The 19,320-nt window shown below is 45.0% G+C and overlaps 1 protein-coding gene across 1 annotated transcript in view; it reads left to right on the top strand.

Annotated features, from left to right (window-relative positions):
• Positions 1-19,320, top strand: part of NRK (Nik related kinase) — a 129,456-nt gene that overhangs the window by 27,765 nt on the left and 82,371 nt on the right. Inside the window, exon 3 of the mRNA XM_045030447.1 lies at positions 16,644-16,700. Within this exon, the coding sequence (XP_044886382.1) occupies positions 16,644-16,700 (57 nt within the window). The remainder of the gene's footprint in view (positions 1-16,643; positions 16,701-19,320) is intronic.

The raw sequence follows: 19,320 nt of genomic DNA, 5'->3' as shown, positions 1-19,320 counted from the left end.
ATTCCTAGATCTGAAGGAGCTGTGTGGCTGTGGCAGCTGGGGCGAGCTGTCCAAGCACAATCCGGTCCAAGGTGCGTATTTGGGCTGGCACGAGCGGCCATGCGTGCCCTTGCAGCCACACCTCTGTTTTTAGCACGCTAGCTCGATTGGAGCTAGCGCATGTATGTCTACCCGAACTGGGAACTACGTTTGTAGCTCCCAGCGTACCATACCCAGAGATGCAGCGCCTGCTCTGAAAAGCTTACTGTGAAATATCAAGGGTAGCAGGGAGAGGGATACAATCAAATACATACACAGGCAGCCAATGTACTTTTGTAATTTTAAAAAATGGTTGTAAATAGGTAAAATAAGTGCCATCTAGTCGCTTCTGTGCCTCACCTCCAGCCATTTTGATGGACTGATTTCTGCTAGGCATTACGCCAGAGGTGGGACATAATGGATCTTAAAAGTATTGTAAAATCTTCTACTTAGACAACAGTGTGGTCCATTATCTGTTAACGGATCCCATGTCAGCAGAAATTTAACATAAAAAGTTGACAAAGAACAACGGTAACAGAAGTGAACTTCTTCTGTCACAAAATCCTATGAGCGCTAACTCCAAACCATGGCTGAAGTCTTGCAAAAAAATCCAATTGCATGGACCTTTATTCCCAGGGGACTTCAAATGGGCGTAAGAGTCCACAGAGGGGGAATCTCTTTGCAGGAATGGACCCTTGATATCACAATTCTGGGGCCACTGAACATGGCTAGGAGAGCAAGAACAGTCTAGTAACTCTGAAGAAAGGGAAGTGTCAATAGACAGGATGTACTGAAGAGGAGTGACAGAAAATGGATTGGAGATCGTCTGGTGGGGTCAACTACACGATATTAATGAATAGTTGAAACTGTAGCCTTTGTAGGAGCTAAATGTTCATGCTTGTCACAGGTAGGAATGCCTGGCAATTCGGGTGACCAGATGTCCTGAATTTATAGGGATAGTCCCGATTTTTGGGTCTTTTTCTTATATAGGCTCCTATTACACCCCACCCCGTCCCTATTTTTCACACTTGCTGTCTGGTCACCCTATTGGCAATTCATAAACAACTCCTCCAACATTGAACAAAATGAGTCTGGGAGGATAAGAGCATTGAAAGATGAAAACAGATCAGAGCTTTAAAATCTGGTAAAGCAATCCTAGAAACTGGTATCCCCTTCTTTGATTAATTCATCAAGTAAAGTTAAATCTTGCTGTTTTAAAGTTACCAGTAACTGCTGCTCCTGTCTAACTGTAGGTCTGCAGTTCTTCAACTGGACTGTATTTAGCAATTGTTATACGGTATTTTTCCCAAGAGTTCTCCTTTCATCTAGTTAATTTCTCTCTGGGTGCTGATTGACTTCAGTCCCTAAAATAAATGCAAAAAGTGGACATGCACTTTTAGCTGGCAGGGAATTATTAGAATAAGTCTGACCTGTAGCTTACTTGAAGAGAAAAAATTTGCCAAATAAACATCTGCCATATGAAACATTAGAGTGGTTTAGACAAAATAACAGACTCTACTCAATTTAGAATTTTCTTTATGAAAAACAAACCTCGAGGCAGTGTTTCAAGGCATAATAGAAAAAAGTAAATTAAATAAACTGATTTGTCTTTTCAGAAAGACAAATGTAAGAAATCAGTTTATTAATTTTGGAAACCCAATTCTTCAAAACATCGAATGTTGTAGACAGCGGGCATAGGGACCCTTTAGTCAGATTTGTAGACACAGGGGTCTGCTCTTGCAGAGTTCTTTGCAGGAACAGTGCCTTATAGATTATCTCCTGCAGAGTCCAATCAGAAATCAGGAGACCAACATTTTGCAGTACTCATCTCACAAACTCTAATTGTGGCCATCAGATCCTTCTTTCTTTGTCTAGATGATAGTCAGGTACAGCTGGCTGAGAAAATGTTGAGTTTTTTAAAATTTCACTGGAAAAATGGGACAAATTTTGTGCAAAAATTTTTGCAAGAAGTTTGTCCTTTTTCTGAACCAGCTTCATGGCCAACTCTGATTTAGGGTGGATGCCACTGAGTTTGTGGGGTCACATCCTGGCAAAAACTCCTACTGACTTCACTGGGGCCAGGATTTTCACCCACAGTATCCACCTCAGGAGGAAAGGGTTGCATGAGGTTATTTGTCAGCAAGTTAGCCACTGGAAGGAGACATACAGGACCATGAACCAGATCCATCAAATGGTCGTCAGGAAGATTTCTGTTGTTTGTCCCACTCTGTATTTCTATCAATGCATTCTAATTCTTTTCAACAAGTAGTTTTGGGACCTGCTATCCATGCACCACACCTGTCTAAGGCCTGATCCTCAGGAGGGATAAACTGACTTCAGTGGAGCTACACCTGTTTACCCCAGCTGCAAATCTGGTCATGTATGTATAGATATAAAGCATACATGGGAGTACGGTGTGGTAATAAGGTTTTACCAGCATGTATGTGGGATGGATGCATTATTCACAAGCTGTGCAGGAGAAACTTCAACAACCAACACGAAGAGAGAAAAACAAATCAGATGTTAAAAAATTCTTACAGTTTTAATGATCTAGGCTAAAATTTTCAATAGGAGTTAAGTGCCCTGGCTCCCTTAGGGTATCTCTACACTGCATTGTAAGCCTAGGCTTCGAATCAGGCTCAAACCTAGCCCCCCTTCTGTCTACACACAAATTGTGCTAACCCAGGGCCTGGACCCCGGATTCCAGGACCCCATAGGAATGAAGGTTCTGAGCGTGAGTCAAGCCAGAATCCAGTGTTCAAGCCCTATTGTTTTTCAGTGTAGATGCAGCCTGAGGGAGTCCACCAAAAGCATACCGCAATTCCACTGGGCGACTTTGTGTCCTCTGGACAGTCAACTTTGGTGGACAGTTGAGTTTTCCCACACTGCACCACGAACAAAGGGCTAGAGGAGCTATATTTTGGGAGGGCGCTAGGCAGTTTGGGATATGGGTGGTTGGACTTGGGCCTGCATAATGCAGTGTAGAGGCTGGAGCCCTAGACTGGAACAACAGTTCCTAACTTAGGGTTATAAATGTTAACAAACCCAGGGTCTGCTAACTCAAGTTCTACTGACCCTGGGCTTACATTGCAGTGTATGCATACCATTAGGCTCTTCTGACATTCCAGTCCTATTAGTTATATAGATAAGGATATTTCTAAAAGAAAAATGACATGATTTTAACCTGAGATTGTCCCTTGTGCATACTGCATTGTATACAACAGAAAATTCAAATAAATAAATTTACAAAACACACAAGAACCAGGGACCTGATCACGCTCTTAGAAAAGTCAATGGCAAAATTACTTGAGAGGGAGCATGCCTGAGTGCGCGCACACACACACAGTGTACATTTGTGTGTCTGATCGTACAAACGGTTTTATTAGCATGAGGGAAGGCAACATTATTCACAGATATATTTTTTTAACTTCATGGTTGTCACTGATCTGCACAACTCAGAGCTTTGTGGTGAAGGTTGGCCTGAAACTCAGATTCTTCTGCTCCAAAAGACCAGGCCCCTTTTTCTGAGCTAAAGGAAAATCTTCATTTCCTGTCAGTAGTACAGGGCCTATGACACACAGTGAAACCGTTCTGATTTAATCTAGAAGAGCATTGTGATGCATGTACGCATTAGTTAGTCCATTATGTTTCTGAAGCTGGATACAGACTGCTAAAGTCAGAGAAGAGAATTCATTGGCGTGGAGACATACTTTTCTACCTCACCCCACTTTAAGTCTCTCTGTACAGGCCTCATCCTGTGAAATGAGAAGAGAAACTTCCAAAGCTTGAGTTTTTCCTAAACTGTTTATTTTTTAGTATGAATATTTTCTCGGTGCCACAGAACTTTGGTTTCATAAATCACCCTCGGATTCCACAGGTGCTGAGCAGCTTTGGCCTTATGCCAGGGGCTTTGAGGTCTGAGCCCTTGTAGTTTGAGAGTGAACCCTGGTCAGACGAAATGAAAGTGGCCCCCTATTCCTTCCCACCCAGTTCTTTCTGGCAGTTAAATTCCAGCGCTGCTGCTGACTCATGGAAGCCTGCATCCCTTCTGCCAGCAGGCACCCACAGAGTCAGAAAATCTTTGAGGCAAATAAAGCCTCCTGTGTTTGTGAAATCACCGTTTTTTGGCATGGAAAGATAGCAGCATCCTTATATAATTGCATTTCTGAGGTTGGAAACCCTACGATGTGTTTCAACAGATGTTAAGAGGTGTGACAAATGTTTAAACCCAAGATGAATGGGAAGACTGTTTAAACCGTTATTTATGTAGATACTGAAATTTAAGCCTAAAGAAATCAGGTTTTATGTCCCAATAAATAAAATGTGAGGAAAGGGAATAACTGAACAGCCTGCCTTTTCACGCGTCGCCTTCTGCTCACTCTCGCTCTGCTCTGTGTCTGTCTATACCTAGGCGTGGAACCTCTCTTTTCTCTCGATCCTAATAATGGCTCCCATTCAGGAAAAGTGCCTAAATACTTGCTTTGTTTTAAGCACATGCTTATGTCCCCTTGAAGTAATGGCACTTAGGCACATGTTAAACACCTGTGTGTTTTTCTGAATTGGGAACAGCCAGTGTTTCAGAGAAGCCTTAGTCTTCCTGGTTAAACAATTAGGAAGACTTCCTTTGGATTTCCTTCAGGACGCTTGGATGTAAATCACTCAACGTCTGAGCCAACTTCATTAAAGTCAGCGGGAGCCTTTCCACTGACTTCAGTGGACTTGGGTCTGGCCGTCACTGAGCATAGCTGCACCTGTGCTGCCCTATACGTGTGCCCCGAGGTCTCTGCAGTCCACATAGACCACAAGGGCGCCAGGCAGACTAGCTCATTAACTGTATGTAGTCGAATGTGCTGCTGCTTACCATTTCCCTCCATTTTCCACCAAGGGCTACAGCTTGTTCAAATGAGCCTTGAGAAGATCATCCAATTTTTTTTCCCATTCATCATTATACACGTTGGCTGATGGCATCTGTAGGAGTTCTGCCAGTGGAACGTTACCCCAGTCCAAAACTTGAGAGCCTGAAATGGGAGTAAAAATACAGTGACCTTTGTCCTAATTCTACGTGCCTTTCACGGTTGTGCTAGCACAGCTGGCGTGTAATTGACATTCCAGTAGGGGGCTCCAAAGAGCATCAGGACCTAGCGGCATTTCACTGCATAGCTAGGTAGCCACAGGGGAGGGCAAAAGGGCACTTTCTAAAGGCCCTATAACCACCACTTGGGCAGCAGTGGGTTGAACTAAAATTGTATCAGTAGCCATCATTGCCAGCTACCTCATTTTGCACTGACTTCTCAGGCATAATCAATGAGTACCTTTTTTTTAAATGTTAGCAATAATGGCTGCTTGGGCCCAATTTTCAAAGTAAAACACCTTCCTTCATTGTATGTCCCGGGTGGGATTTTCAAAAGTGTGCAGTGTTTGGTCTAATTCTACTTCCATTGAAGTTAATGGTACAAATCCCATTGACCCCGATGGGAGCAAAGAGAAGCCAACACTGACACTCCTAAAGCCTAGAAAGAAGTATTTTCTTGGTCCTGAACCCTAGCTGTTTCATATTTCATAGAAATGTAGGGCAGGAAGGGACCTCAAAGTCAAATTCATATTTTGCATTCACATTTTGCACAGGGACAGTAATCTGGTGTTTATATTGCAAAAATGTGGATATTCAAAGCTGTTTGTGAAAAGGTTTAAGTTCATTCTTTTTGTCTGGTTTTCTTTTCGCACTGGCCTGCAGTCAAACACCGATGAACATTAAGCAAAGCATACACTTTGCATTTCCACTGGTACAATGGGAGGAAATAGGAACTGTAAGGGGGGGGGAAAAAAGGCTGCTTCTGGTGGCTGAGTGCCTTTTGGTTTGTACAGTTCGTGTGGATCATGGTATAATCAATTGCAATATGGGTATAAAAATTGTCTATTTCCTCCCACATCTGTTCGTTCTAGTCATTTGCTCTGAAAAGGTGACATGCACACCCCAGGATTTTTATTGCATTCTAACTAATGGAAAAAGATACATACTCTAATCTCTCCTCTTGACTAACGTGCTGCTACTGTTGCCCCTTTTCGACCCAAGCAGCTAGTCAAATTTTGGAGCCCTGGCAATGTTCCAGTTGGAAGTAGAAATAGATGGATTCTGGTATTCTTGACGCAGTCTTGTTTGTTTACATGGATGTACAAAGTCCTGTGTCTCTGAATGAAGAAGGAGGAAAGAACAAAAGTAGCGGTTTCTTAGGCTTGGTCTACACTGGGGGGCGGTCGAACTAAGGTACGCAACTTCAGCTACGCGAATAGCGTAGCTGAAGTCGAACTACCTTAGTTCAAACTACTTACCCATCCTCACGGCGCGGGATCAACGTCCGCGGCTCCCCCGTCGACTCCGCCACCGCCGTTTGAGGTGGTGGAGTTCCGGAGTCGACGGGAGCGCGTTCGGAGTTCGATATATCGCGTCTAGATGAGAATGAAATGTGACAAATTTTGATTTTTCGAGTGGTTTTCGATTTTGTTAATATTTCACCTCTCTAATTCATGGTATTAATATAACTGCTGTGTTTTTAATACAGTATGTTGAATATCAATAATTAATCTCTGACTGACTCTTTATGTATCAACATGCAAGATTGTTAGATTACCATTGATTTTTTACATCTTGCTGTTCTGTAGTGTAATATGGAGTTGTTCAATTCTATATTCTTACCTATATTTCCCATTTAAAGGCTAATAAATAGCTGACTGTATACTGCGTGGCACATACACATTCACAAGGTCATTTGTGATTAACCACATAAGAATAACATTAGGAACCATAAAGAACATTTTTTATTATTTGCAGTGCATTAATTAGCATGTTGTTCACTGGAGTTGGTGGGCAGGGGTAATCTTACTCTGTAGAGTCACATGTATATGGTTTTCCTGACGTGGTTGCAGTTAACACCCCTATCTGGGGAAAGATTCCTGCAGCCAGATCCGTAAATGGTGTAGCTCCATTTAAGTCAGTGGAACAATGCCAGTTCACCCCAGCTAAGCTTTCTAGCCCAGAGTTTCTAAGGTTAGGCCAGTTGAGAGCTAGGAAGATTGTTTAGTTTGCTGAGGTGTCATAAGTTAAGGAAATTTTCTCACATTATCACCATTGCTTTCCACTCTCATTGTTGGCTATAGCAATGGTAAATGGCAGAGGCAGCTCTCTAGTTACCATTGAAGGCAGATGTTTATGGAGAGCGGGGAAGGAGAAAGATTTTATCCAGCCATCAGCTGCCCTGGTGCCCCAGCATTAGAACTGTGCTTGCTGTGGATTTTGAGTGAGAGGTAGAACTCTTTGGAGTATAATAGAGATGAGGTGCCTGAGGGAATGTGATGTGTCTACAGGTTGAGGCTTCTGACTGGGCTACTACGCTGCTTCTCAGCACTGCCTGCCACTGGGTAGCATCCAGGCAGCACAGGCGGCCGGTGGCTTTGCAGATTGTGGCGTATCTTGCCCTGTTGGCATGAAAGCAATCAGTAGAAGGAAGAAGCTTTGCAGATGACAAATGGAACTGAGGGGCCTCCCAGAACTGAAGTGGAATAAAGCTCGTTAAGCACTGGAATAAATTGCCTAGGGAGGTGGTGGAATCTCCATCATTGGGGGTTTCTAAGAGCAGGTTGGACAAACACCTGTCAGGGATGGTCTAGATAATACTTAGTCCTGCCTTGAATGCAGGGGACTGGCCTAGATGACCTCTCAAGGTCCCTTCCTGATCTATGATTCTAAGAGAGCCTGTGCTCACAGGCCTGAGGGACTCCTACCACCTCAAAGGATGGAAAAATCCCTCAGGGGAACGTGCAGTTTGATTTATGTACTCAACATATGACAAACAGGCAAGGCTGTCAGAGAGCTGCCACAGAGAGTTTATAGCGTCAGCCAGAGTGGGCTTTCCACAGCAATACCTCCGATTGCATGATTAAAACAAAAGGACTGGGCCATAATCAGAATTAGAAACCCGTCAAGGAGTGTCCTGAATTCCTTGGGGGTGGGGAGAGGGGAAGTCTGGTAATTAACTGCCAAAGAGTGATGGATTTTTTCCACCCCGGCTGTCACAACTGCCGTTGTAAATCATTTGTTATGGTTTATAATGGTGTAATCCTGGAGAAATTGTTCATAACTGCAATTCAATGCTTGTTTTTAGTGCATTAACCACCCTGAGCTCTGCCTCAGACCATTAACTAACAAAAACGAGCTATAAACTCCTAACAACTTGTTCCTCTGCAATTATTCCTGTCCCATTTAAACAGTTTCCCTTTCCCCCCCCCGCGCACCAAGCAGTGAGGCTTAAGGCGTGCTGCAGCGCGCTGTCCCTCAGCCTCCCCTTCTCTGGGACCAGCCAAAAGCAGGCAGGGCCGGCTCCAGGCACCAGCTCAGCAAGCAGGTGCTTGAGGCGGCCAGGGGGAAGGGGCAGCCCGTCAGGCTCTTGGGCGGCAATTCGGGGGCGGGTCCCTCTCGGAGGGAAGGACCGGCCGCCGAAGAAGAACCGACGTGGTGGAGCTGCCGCCGCTCGCAATCACGGCGTTTTGTTGTTGTTGTTTTTTTCCCTCCCCGCCGCTTGGGGTGGCAAAAACCCTGGAGCCGGCCCTGAAAGCCGGGAAGGCTGAACGTCCTGCCTGGGAAAGCAAAACTGGTCAGTGGGACGCAGCTCATCGCCTTGACCCGAGCAGCCCCCGAATACACACGCTGTGCACTATTGCTGCTCACCTGGCACCCAGTCAGTCAGTCGCAAAGAACTTCCCATCTCAATACCGAAAATACACAGAGGCGTGAAATGACTTGCCCAAGGTCACTCGCAAAGCCTGGACTAGGCCATGGGTCTCCGACTGGGGGCCTGTGCCCTATCCAGGGGAGCGCCCACTCTCTCACATGCTCTCCGGCAGCTACCAGGAGAGGGGAGGGTCCCAGTCTGTCGGACACACAAGGCTGTGTTGGATGTTTGCCAGGAGCCACGGGGCCACACACACACACACGCACATTGGCGAGAGACAGGCACAAGTTTCGAAGTCCAGAGGTGGGTTTTGAAGAGGGAACCTACTTGTTTCAGTTCACCAGCAATAACAGCCTGCAGTTGAGCAGCTTTGCCTTCACCTTGCACTTATGAGAAGTGAGGGGGTGGCTGCCTGTTTCCTTTACCGTGCTGTGGGCTCCCTTATACTAGGACCAGTCACTGTCCTTGGAAATGCCATGTCAGGTCAAAAGTTTTAAAATAAATATAAGGAGATACACCTATCTCATAGAACTGGGCGGGACCCTGAAAAGTCATGGAGTCCAGCCCCCTGCCTTCACTAGCAGGACCAAGTACTGGTTTTTCCCCAGATCCCTAAGTGGCCCCCTCACGGACTAAGCTCACAACCCTGGGTTTAGTAGGCCAATGCTCAAACCACTGAGCTATCCCTCCCCCTGTACAGTTGGTGTATGACCTCAAGGGTATGGTAAAAGTTCAGCAGTGTAACAGTGAGGCAGATGTTGCTCTGCCTTTCACGAGCTCCTCTCGCCTCAGTTTAGCTGGGACAGATGGAGCGGATGGGCCCAGAAACAAGGGGAAGCAAATGAGCGCTTGGTGCCAAGAAAGACATGTGGGATGGGAGCTACAAGGGGCTGGCTTGAGCCAAAGTAAATCATCAGTGAGAGGGAAAGAGGAGATGGAAGCCAGAATCAGTCATGAGACACTTGCAACCTAGAGCCCTTGGCTCAGATTCTCCGTCCCAAACCAGGTGGAGATGCCCATGCGCAGAGGGACTCTCCATTTGTGTAGAGCTGGAGGAGCAGAGCTGGAGGAGCCACCTTCTGCACCAGCTGCACTTCCCTCCCCCCCGGCACAGGGTGTGTAAAGGGGCATGTTGGGATTGCGTGTGCCAAAGCTGAGCTCCGCTGTGTCTGATGCACTGGCACAAGGGACCATACTCCACCAGCATAAATTAGATCAGGAATTCTGCTGGGGCCAGGTGGCTGTGAGCGTCCATCCCTGCTCTGCAAGCGCAGCTTCAGTGTAATTGAGAATCGGGACTTGCTGCCTGGTCCACACAGGAAAACCATTTGCTTGCTCCTGATATGGAGCAGCATTTGCAGTAATTCTTCTAATCAAACGAATCTCATTGTAAATCCATGAAATTGCTGCAGAGCCCCTTGTCTAGCTCATAGCCTGACCACTAACTACTGCCGTTCTCCATATGCATGTACAATGTGTCTGACACGCACTAGGGGACGCAGATTAAGGGCTCCTCTAGCTAAATTAATTGAGAAGATAAATACATGGACTAATCTAGTCCCATTCTCTGCCCTGCTGTGTGAATACCCAGCTGGAGCCACACAAAAACCAGATCTCTGGCATAGAGGAGCCCCCACAAATGTAGCTGTGATCAGCAATAAGTAGATTTAGGGGAATGTGTAAACTGACTTCAGTTTTGCAAACTATTATTACAGTGACGAGTTAAATAGGAAAGTGCAACAAAGCTTTCTTTGGAAACATGCTACAGAAGAATTTTGCCATTTGAGGCCTGATCCAAGGCCTGGTCAAGTCAGTGGGAGAATTGCTTTAAGCCCCCGATGCATGAAAATGTTGGCGAGATCTTTACTAGAAAAGTCGTCGTGTTTGAGCACTGCTAGATGGTTGGGCTATTGCTGAGTTTGCTATTATTTAATGTAGCGTTCAAGGTGAAAACCTGAGTGACTCTCACGGGAGGGGGGTGGAGGGGCACTGCTGGATAATTTGGCTATCCTCTCAACTGTCATAATAGACTAACAAACTGAGCACATAGATTAAGACTGAAACTTAAACAAACCTCTTATTAACTACATGGAGTCACTCCCTCGCAAACACCTTCAGCCCAGTTCTGCTGAGCCCGAAGCGTGAGTTAAGACTAGCCTAACACAGGACGCTGCCACCCAAATGCCTCTAGCTCCCTTTGAGCACTCTGCAGAAAAACAGCTTAGCAGCTTTTTAGCATCTGTCGTTTGTGGGGTGGGGTGGGGTGAGGAAGCCCTTTAACCCTTTCCTGCTGTTGGAAGGTGTTTTCAAAGCAATTTCCTTTATTTAGGGGCCTAATTCCGCTTCTCTTACTCACCGGGGGACTACTCACGTCAGTGAAAGTGCCCAGAATTTGACTCTTAAACAACTGGCTTGTTAAGATGTCCCACAGCATAAACACAGTGGCTGATATTACTCAGCAACGAAACGGTCAAAACAGTCACTGGGTGGCTTTAAGCAAAAAACCCAAAAACAACACCTCTTAGAAAACAGATACCAGTTTTGCCTGGCTTACCGAAACAGACCCTTGTGGCTGCTAGAGAAGTAGCAGTGCACAAGAGTTCCCATGAACTGTGCATAACCCCTGAAAGTTATTGATAAACAAAACACAAACATTAAAAAAAAAAGTCTTTACTTGGTCTTTACTCAGGAAGGTGGCTTGAGTGAGAACTTCAGGGTGGAGCTGAAGATGTTTAAAACCACTTATAAAGCTTGCCAGGAAAAGAAACTTGCCGCAGCTGAAAAGCCAAGGGAGCAGTGATTTTACTTGTATTATCACTGCCGTTCTGCCAGAAAGGCCAGTAGCCTTTTCTATACATCAAAACAACTTTAGCATGCAACCTCTGGTAAGCCTCACTGCTAAACTGCACGGGCATTATGTTAATAGTCCGTGAAAAGCTACATGCAGGAATTTAAAAATGTTTTAGGCAACGCTAATTAATGCTGGTTAAAGAGCCATCCCTGTAGTAGCATGCTCACCTTATAGTTGAGAGGTTCTGGGTTCAAGTCTCAGGCTGGGACTCGCAGCCAATGCTGACAGCCTGGGGACTGTTATTCATTGGATAAGGCATTGGAAAGATTTCCCTCAGGCCCCTCTCTGGTAAGAGTCCAAATAGATTTAAACGTTCTGTTGGCTGTTTAGAAATAAAATCTGGGAGAAGTCCAGTGTCCTCTCTGCCGTTCCCGTTGCCTCCCGTGACTGGGGGCTGTGTGTGTGAGCTACTGTGGAGTGTGTCATGACTGTCCTGTTGTCTCTTTGGTCATAGAATCATAGAACTGGAAGGGACCTCGAGAGATCATCTAGTCCAGTCCCCTGCACTCAAGGCAGGACTAAGTACTATCTAGACCATCCCTGACAGGTGTTTGTCCAACCTGCTCTTAAAAATCCCCAAAGATGGAGATTCCACAACCTCCCTAGGCAATTTATTCTAGTGCTTAACCACTCTGACAATTAAGATATTTTTCCTAATGTCCAACCTAAACTGCCCTTACTGCAATTTAAGCCCATTGTGTCTTGTCCTATCCTCAGAGATTAAGAACAACAATTTTTCTCCCTTCTCCTTGTATCAACCTTTTATGTACTTGAAAACTGTTATGTCCCCTCTCAGTCTTCTCTTCTCCAGACTAAACAAATCCAGTTTTTTCAGTCTTCCCTCATAGCTCATGTTCTCTAGACTATTAATCATTTTTGGTGCTCTTCTCTGAACTTTCTTCAATTTGTTCACATCTTTCCTGAAATGTGACACCCAGGACTGGACACAATACTCCAGTTGAGGCCTAATCAGTGCAGAGTAGAGCGGAAAAATTACTTCTTGTGTCTTGCTTACAACACTCCTGCTAATACATCCCAGAATGATGTTTGCTTTTTTTGCAACAGTGTTACACTGTTGACTCATATTTAGCTTGTGATCCACTATGATCCCCCCTCCCCCACCCCTCGATCCCTTTCTGCAGTACTCCTTCCTAGGCAGTCATTTCCCATTTTGCATGTGTGGAACTGATTGTTCCTTCCTAAGTGGAGCACTTTGCATTTGTCCTTTATTGGATTTCATCCTGTTTACTTCAGACCATTTCTCCAGTTTGACTAGATCATTTTCAATTTTAATCCTATCCTCCAAAGCACTTGCAACCCCTCCCAGCTTGGTATCATCCGCAAACTTTATAAGTGTACTCTGTATGCCATTATCTAAATCATTGATGAAGATATTGAACAGAACCGATCCCTGCGGGGCCCCACTCGTTATGCCCTTCCAGCATGACTGTGACCCACTGATAACTACTCTCTGGGAACGATTTTCCAACCAGTTATGTGCCCACCTTGTAGTAGCTCCAGCATATTTGGTGGGAAAGGCCTGTTTGTGCATATCTAGATGCGGGTGGCATAGGCTTATGTGGAGTATTTGTCACATGTGTAATGCCGTCCTATGTCAGGCTTATTACAGAGGTTAGCATGTGCATAGGCTATGCTATGAACAGAGCCTCTTCCCTGCCACATTAAGGAACTTAGGGTGTAGACCCATTACTTATTTATTTCTGGAAAGCATGCCACAAATCACACCCACAACCCCACATTTCACCACAAATAGCGTTACAGTTAGCGTCTCATGACAATATTAAAAAACTGTTTCATAAGATGTTTCCAACCTTGCTAAAATGTTCTCTCTATTCTGGCCTTCCGGCATTTTAAATGATTGCATTCCACCCAAGTAATTGATCCATGGGGTTTATGTTAACCTTTTCTTAAGAATTTTGTGAGGGCTGAGATTATCTCCCCAAATCCAAGCAAAAAAAAAAAAAAAAAGATAAGGCTCACAGAGAGGATGGGAACAAGTGTGAATCTGCAGGAATGGCTTAAAATTCATCATTTACTCTCAGCTTTTCTCCTCTCTTCTTGACGTGGAGACAGATTTGACATTTCTGGTTTACAATGATAAAAGTAAGCAAGTACAGCAGGTCTGAATGGAGTGGAGATAATGCTGGCTGTAAATTAACAGCTATCTTTTATACAAAGGGACAAGTTAATTGGGCAGATGTTCTGAAATCAAAGTAAAACACCAAGCCCCCCCCCCCTTCTTAGCTATTCTCTTGAATTGTCTTTAGCCCATGCAACGTTATCTCGGTACTAAACTTTCTGTGCTTATAACAAAAGGAAACCCTTTTCTTTCCCCCATCTCGATCCTCGATCTAGCTGTGAAACAGCAACGATGAGAATCCTTATACGTTTTCAAAGGCAAACGACGTGTATCATCCTTTTGCAGTGCACACAGCTGCCCTAAAGCTGTTGTCACCTAGAGAGGTCAGCTGCCTGCTAGGTTTCAGTGGCTAAAGACCTGAATTTATCAGCATGTTTAATTCCAGATAGGCTGTGGGGTTAAATCAGGGTGCCAGCATGTCTGGCATTACTGTACTTTGTGGTAGGTCCTCTCACCGTATTGCCAAGACATTCAATGCCTGGAAACATTTGCAAACAATGGCCTCCAACAAAGGAACTGTGGCTGCTAAAAGGAAGCTTACTAACCATGATTGACGTCAGCTGAAATGGATAGTGACCAAAGGCAGGCATCTGTCTGGAGTAGCATTCATCACTAGAGGCTCTCTAGTCAGACAAACTGATGTGTGTGTCATGCACATGTTTTGGGTGTGTCTCATTTATCTTCCTCTTAAATTCTGTGCTAAACTAGAATGATAGGATTTCTTTGTTATGCGAAAAAGCTTTGCAGGCCCACAAGTGCGCCCATGAGAAGAGAGCACTCATAAATATAAAACTATGCTGAATTTTTTATCTTTTATAAAGGAAAAAAGGACTGTGACATACTGACTGATATTAAAGAATCATTTTTCTTAATGCAAAATTGCTTAGCCCCCAAAATAATTCTCATATGGAATTTTGAACATATAGGGCCTGATTTTTTTTTTTTAAAAGGATCAACTCACCTTCTAATTTTACAAGTGTAAATTGCAACTGCAAATCACAGTGTCCACAGATCATACCAGTTCATGTTGGAATACCTGATTTCCTATGGTTTACCCTCTGCAGTTAATTGTGGGTACAAAATTGCAGACACTTATTTGCAGGAGAGAAATTGCACTAAAAAAGCTGAAGGCTATTTCTGCAAATCTGGCCCAGGGGAAACATAATTGGAGCATTTAACCTATATGATGTCAACTCGTGTAATTTGATGCAATCTTCAACTATGAGATTAGTGCTGGTTAGCATGGTAATACACTGTACTTTCCATTGCAATGTGGCCTAGCCATCCTGATGAACAGAGAAGTATAAAAGGTGCATTTTAAAGTAAGGCTGTTGCTTGTCTCAGTTTCTAGGTCTCAGCATTGCACAGTTAGCCAGTCTCAGTGTGCATTACAAAACTCAGAAGGGTTCCCCCATATCAGCAGAGAGCATTATTCTATAAGTGCAAAACTTCCACAAGCTTTTTCAAGTTGATACCTGACCAGGGCCGGTGCAAGAATGTTTCGCGCCCTAGGCGAAACTTCCACCTTGCACCCCCCTGCGCCTCCACCCTGAGGCACCCCCCCACCCGCAGCAGGTCCCCCCCTCCGTGGAAGCTCCCCCCCTCCGCCCTGAGGCACCCCCCTTGCGGCAGCTCCCCATCCTCCACCCTGAGGCACCCCGCCCGCCCCTGCTCCACGCACTAGCACCCCAAGCACGCCGTCGCTGCTTCACTTCTCCCACCTCCCAGGCTTGCAGCGCCTAAGCCTGGGAGGTGGGAGAAGTGAAGCAGTCACAGCGTGCTCGGGGAGGAGGCGGGGCAGGGGTGAGCTGGGGCGGGGAGTTCCCCTGTGCGTCACCCCCCCCCTTACTTGCTGCGGGCGGCCCTCCCCGCGCTCCCCTGCCCCAGCTCCTTCCGCCTAAATGCCAGTGGCAACTGGGGTGGCCGAAGATCCGGCCGCCGTGGTTGCTGCCGAAGAAAATGGCGCCCCCCAAATCCCAGCACTGCGGTCGCCTAAATGGTTGCACCGGCCCTGCACCTGACCCTTGGTTAACCGCAGTAGCACTGAGAGTTCTAGAGGCTTATTTCACAATATACACCTCTACCTCGATATAGCGCTGTCCTCGGGAGCCAAAAAATCTTACCGCGTTATAAGTGAAACCGTGTTATATCGAACTTGATTTGATCCTCCAGAGTGTGCAGCCCTGCCCCCCTGGAGCGCTGGCTTTACCGCGTTATATCCGAATTCGTGTTCTATCGGGTGGCGTTTTATCGGGGTAGAGGTGTAGAACCTTTGGGGGGCGGGGGATGTCTGAAGGTAATCCTTGATAACCGAGGAAAAGTTGCCAGATTGACAGCTCTGGACACTGGAGTCCTCTGTTTATCCATGTGTAGGGTACAACACAGAAAGAAGCAGTGCCAGCATCCCCACTCGTTTCACCAACTTGTCTCCGCCCTGACGTGGAGGGACGAAAAGGTCGTTTGGGCTCTATGCTCACTGAATCCTTGACATCTCTGCTGAGATTACCAAGAAATGTTGGTTTGCAGGTTGGAGACACCTGTTTCCTGGGAGCTGTATTGAGATCTACAAACTAATTCCACATTGGACACTGAAAACAGGCGTTTCCTATTCTTTACCTTCTACAGTGCTGAATTTCATCCTAATGGTTTTGCATCATGCAGGTGTTATTTTCATTGACTTAATACAACTGAACAAGAAAATCTTGCTATGCAAAATCACTGTATTGATGATTAATTGAATTATTTTGCTTGCAAAGATACTTAATCCTGGCTCAACGGGAGGGGATGGACAAGCTGACCTCTTGAGGTCTCTTCCAGCCCTACTTTTCTATGAGTCGGTGAATACTGTACATATGTTTTACCTACAGCATGTCATTTATTTTCACAGGGACGCCACGTTAAGACAGGACAACTAGCAGCAATCAAGGTTATGAATGTTACTGAGGTGAGTGAGCATCTGTGGAAAAAACAGTTGTCTGGATATAAGCAAAAAGGACATATAAAACAACCAGCCAGATCGCTACAGAGTTAGATAATTTATTGGAGAAGATGATCTGCTTGCATGAGTACTGCTTGCTGGGAACTGGGTTTTTTTTCCCTAACGTGCAGAGGCTGGTTGTATGAGCAAGGGTTTTTTTTGTTTTCAATCGTTTATACAATGGGAGCAAAACAATCAGGGCCAGTGGGTCTGTATATTTTTGCTAGTCTATAATGATGAAGAAAAGAATTTTCTTCCTGCTTATTGCTAGTTGATTATCTGTTTCCAGAGATAGCAAATAGAAGATTTCCTGTAGCTCTGTGCTGCCCCTGCTGTGTTTCATCACATCCTTTCCCCTCACGCGCCAGCTATTCCTCTGTGCAGTACAAAAATCTAGGGCATTGTAGTCACACTGACAGCAAGCAGGAAAGAACATGTTAGAGTTGCAAATGTTGCTTTTTTTTTATCAGATAGATGAGAGAAGGAGACAGTTTAATTGGCACAGTCCTTGCTCGCATTTATAAAGTGGTGTCAGAGTTAGAACACAGTGTCATGGAATTTGCTAAGCATTGATTTTTTGTTCCTCCTCTGATCAGTGCAGCTGGTTTTATAGTACAGCAACTTGCCACCTCAAGACAATATTAGCATGAAAGGCCAAAAAACTTTTCCCCCCTAGAGTTTCCTGCAATTCAGTTCTTGCATATTATGGGCCTGATTCTTGTTTACACTAAAGGACTTTCTACACATGAAAATTAATGCAGAATAAGGTAGGGTGTGCATTTAAAGCAGAAAAGCTATATAATAATGCCATGTGTGAACATTCTTATTTTTGACTATAAATGCCTTTTTCTGGTTTAGTGTAATCCACTTCCAAAGTGGATTAAAACAGTAAAGGAAAAAGGCATTCTTATTCCGAAATAGTAGGCCTGGTCTATAGTTAAAACTTGTACTGGCATAGCTCTGTCAGTTATGGGTGTAGACTTTTACCAACTTAACTGACCCAGTATAATCCCTAATGTAGACACATTTATACAGGCATCAGTGTTGTTGCCAATATAGTTTGTGTCTCTTGGGAAACTGGTGTAAACTGTGGGGACAGAAAAGCACTTTTTGCTGTCTAACCTGTGCCGCTGTATCATGTAGACATAACCTAAGAAAAGGAGAACTTTAAAGCAGGATTAAGTATAGTGTAACTCACACCCACTTTAAGGCCCTTTTACACTGCCAGGGTAGTACAAATGGGCTGTAGTATGAATAAAAACCAGGCTCTATATCTTGATTAAAATATACTTGTGTACATATATAAGGTCAAACTACTAAGGTTTTCCTTTTCTGTCTGTGGAGAGGGTACATTTTTTAAACAATTGGACTAGTAAAGTGCTGGGACTTTGCTTTTAGCTCTGTGGGTACAGGCCTAGCCATCTACATTGTTTCAGAGTAGCAGCCGTGTTAGTCTGTATCCGCAAAAAGAACAGGAGTACTTGTGGCACCTTAGCCCTGGTCTACACTAAGCTCGGGGGTCGAACTAGGGTACGCGAATTCAGCTACGTGAATAACGTAGCTGAATTCGAACTACCCTAGTTCGACTTACTTACCGTCCAGACGCCGCGGAAGCGAACTCCGCGGCTCCAGGGTCGACTCCGGCAACTCCTCCTGCCGCGGTGGAGTACCGGAGTTCAAACTAGCGCTTCCGGGGTTCGAACTATCGCGTCTAGATCAGACGCGATAGTTCGAACTCCGAGCAGTCGAACTCGCCGCGTCGACCGTCCCGGTAAGTGTAAACGTACCCTTAGAGACTAACAAATTTATTTCAGCATAAGCTTTCGTGGGCTACAGCTCACTTCTTTGGATGCATAGAATGGAACACACAGACAGGAGATATTTATACATACAGAGAACATGCTAACAATAGCTCATCTCAATTGATTGGACTCTTCCAGTTGGTATGCATATTTCCACCTTTTCATGTTCTCTGTATGTATAATATCTCCTGTCTGTGTGTTCCATTCTATGCATCGGAAGAAGTGAGCTGTAGCCCACGAAAGCTTATGCTGAAATAAATTTGTTAGTCTCTAAGGTGCCACAAGTACTCCTGTTCTTTTTGCATCTACATTGTGTTGTAGAAATGAGTCACCGAAGAGGAAAGGTTTTTGGGGAGTGGCAGAGGTTGAATTTGTGGTGGGGTGTGAACCCAAATCAGACTCCCAGATCTGAGCATCTCCAGACTTCAAGAAAGAGATCAGCTGGGAAGGGGCTGCCAGAGGCCCAGAGCTGACACAATGGCACAGAGCTGTTGTATGGATAGCTTTTGCCTCCCACTGAGCCCCAGGGATTCACAGGGGATGGGGGTTGTGCCAGTGGCCTGATCCATGGGCAGGGGATAGAGACCACCACAGGGAGTATCAATGTGAAAACTCAAGGCAAGGAACTTTACAGAGATCTCCTCCCTTGTGCTGCACACAGTTTGATATTCTCCACATTTAAATAACGGCATATTGTGTGCACCAGTACACTGTTGGAAACCAAACTTAAATGAAAGATAAGCTAACCCAGAGGCCCAGATTCACTGATTCACATCAGTATCTGT

Source organism: Mauremys mutica, chromosome 9 (assembly GCF_020497125.1).
Source record: "Mauremys mutica isolate MM-2020 ecotype Southern chromosome 9, ASM2049712v1, whole genome shotgun sequence".
Taxonomy (NCBI): domain Eukaryota; kingdom Metazoa; phylum Chordata; order Testudines; family Geoemydidae; genus Mauremys; species Mauremys mutica.
Note: the sequence above shows the minus strand (reverse complement) of the source record. Positions and strands in the feature narration are given on the sequence as shown.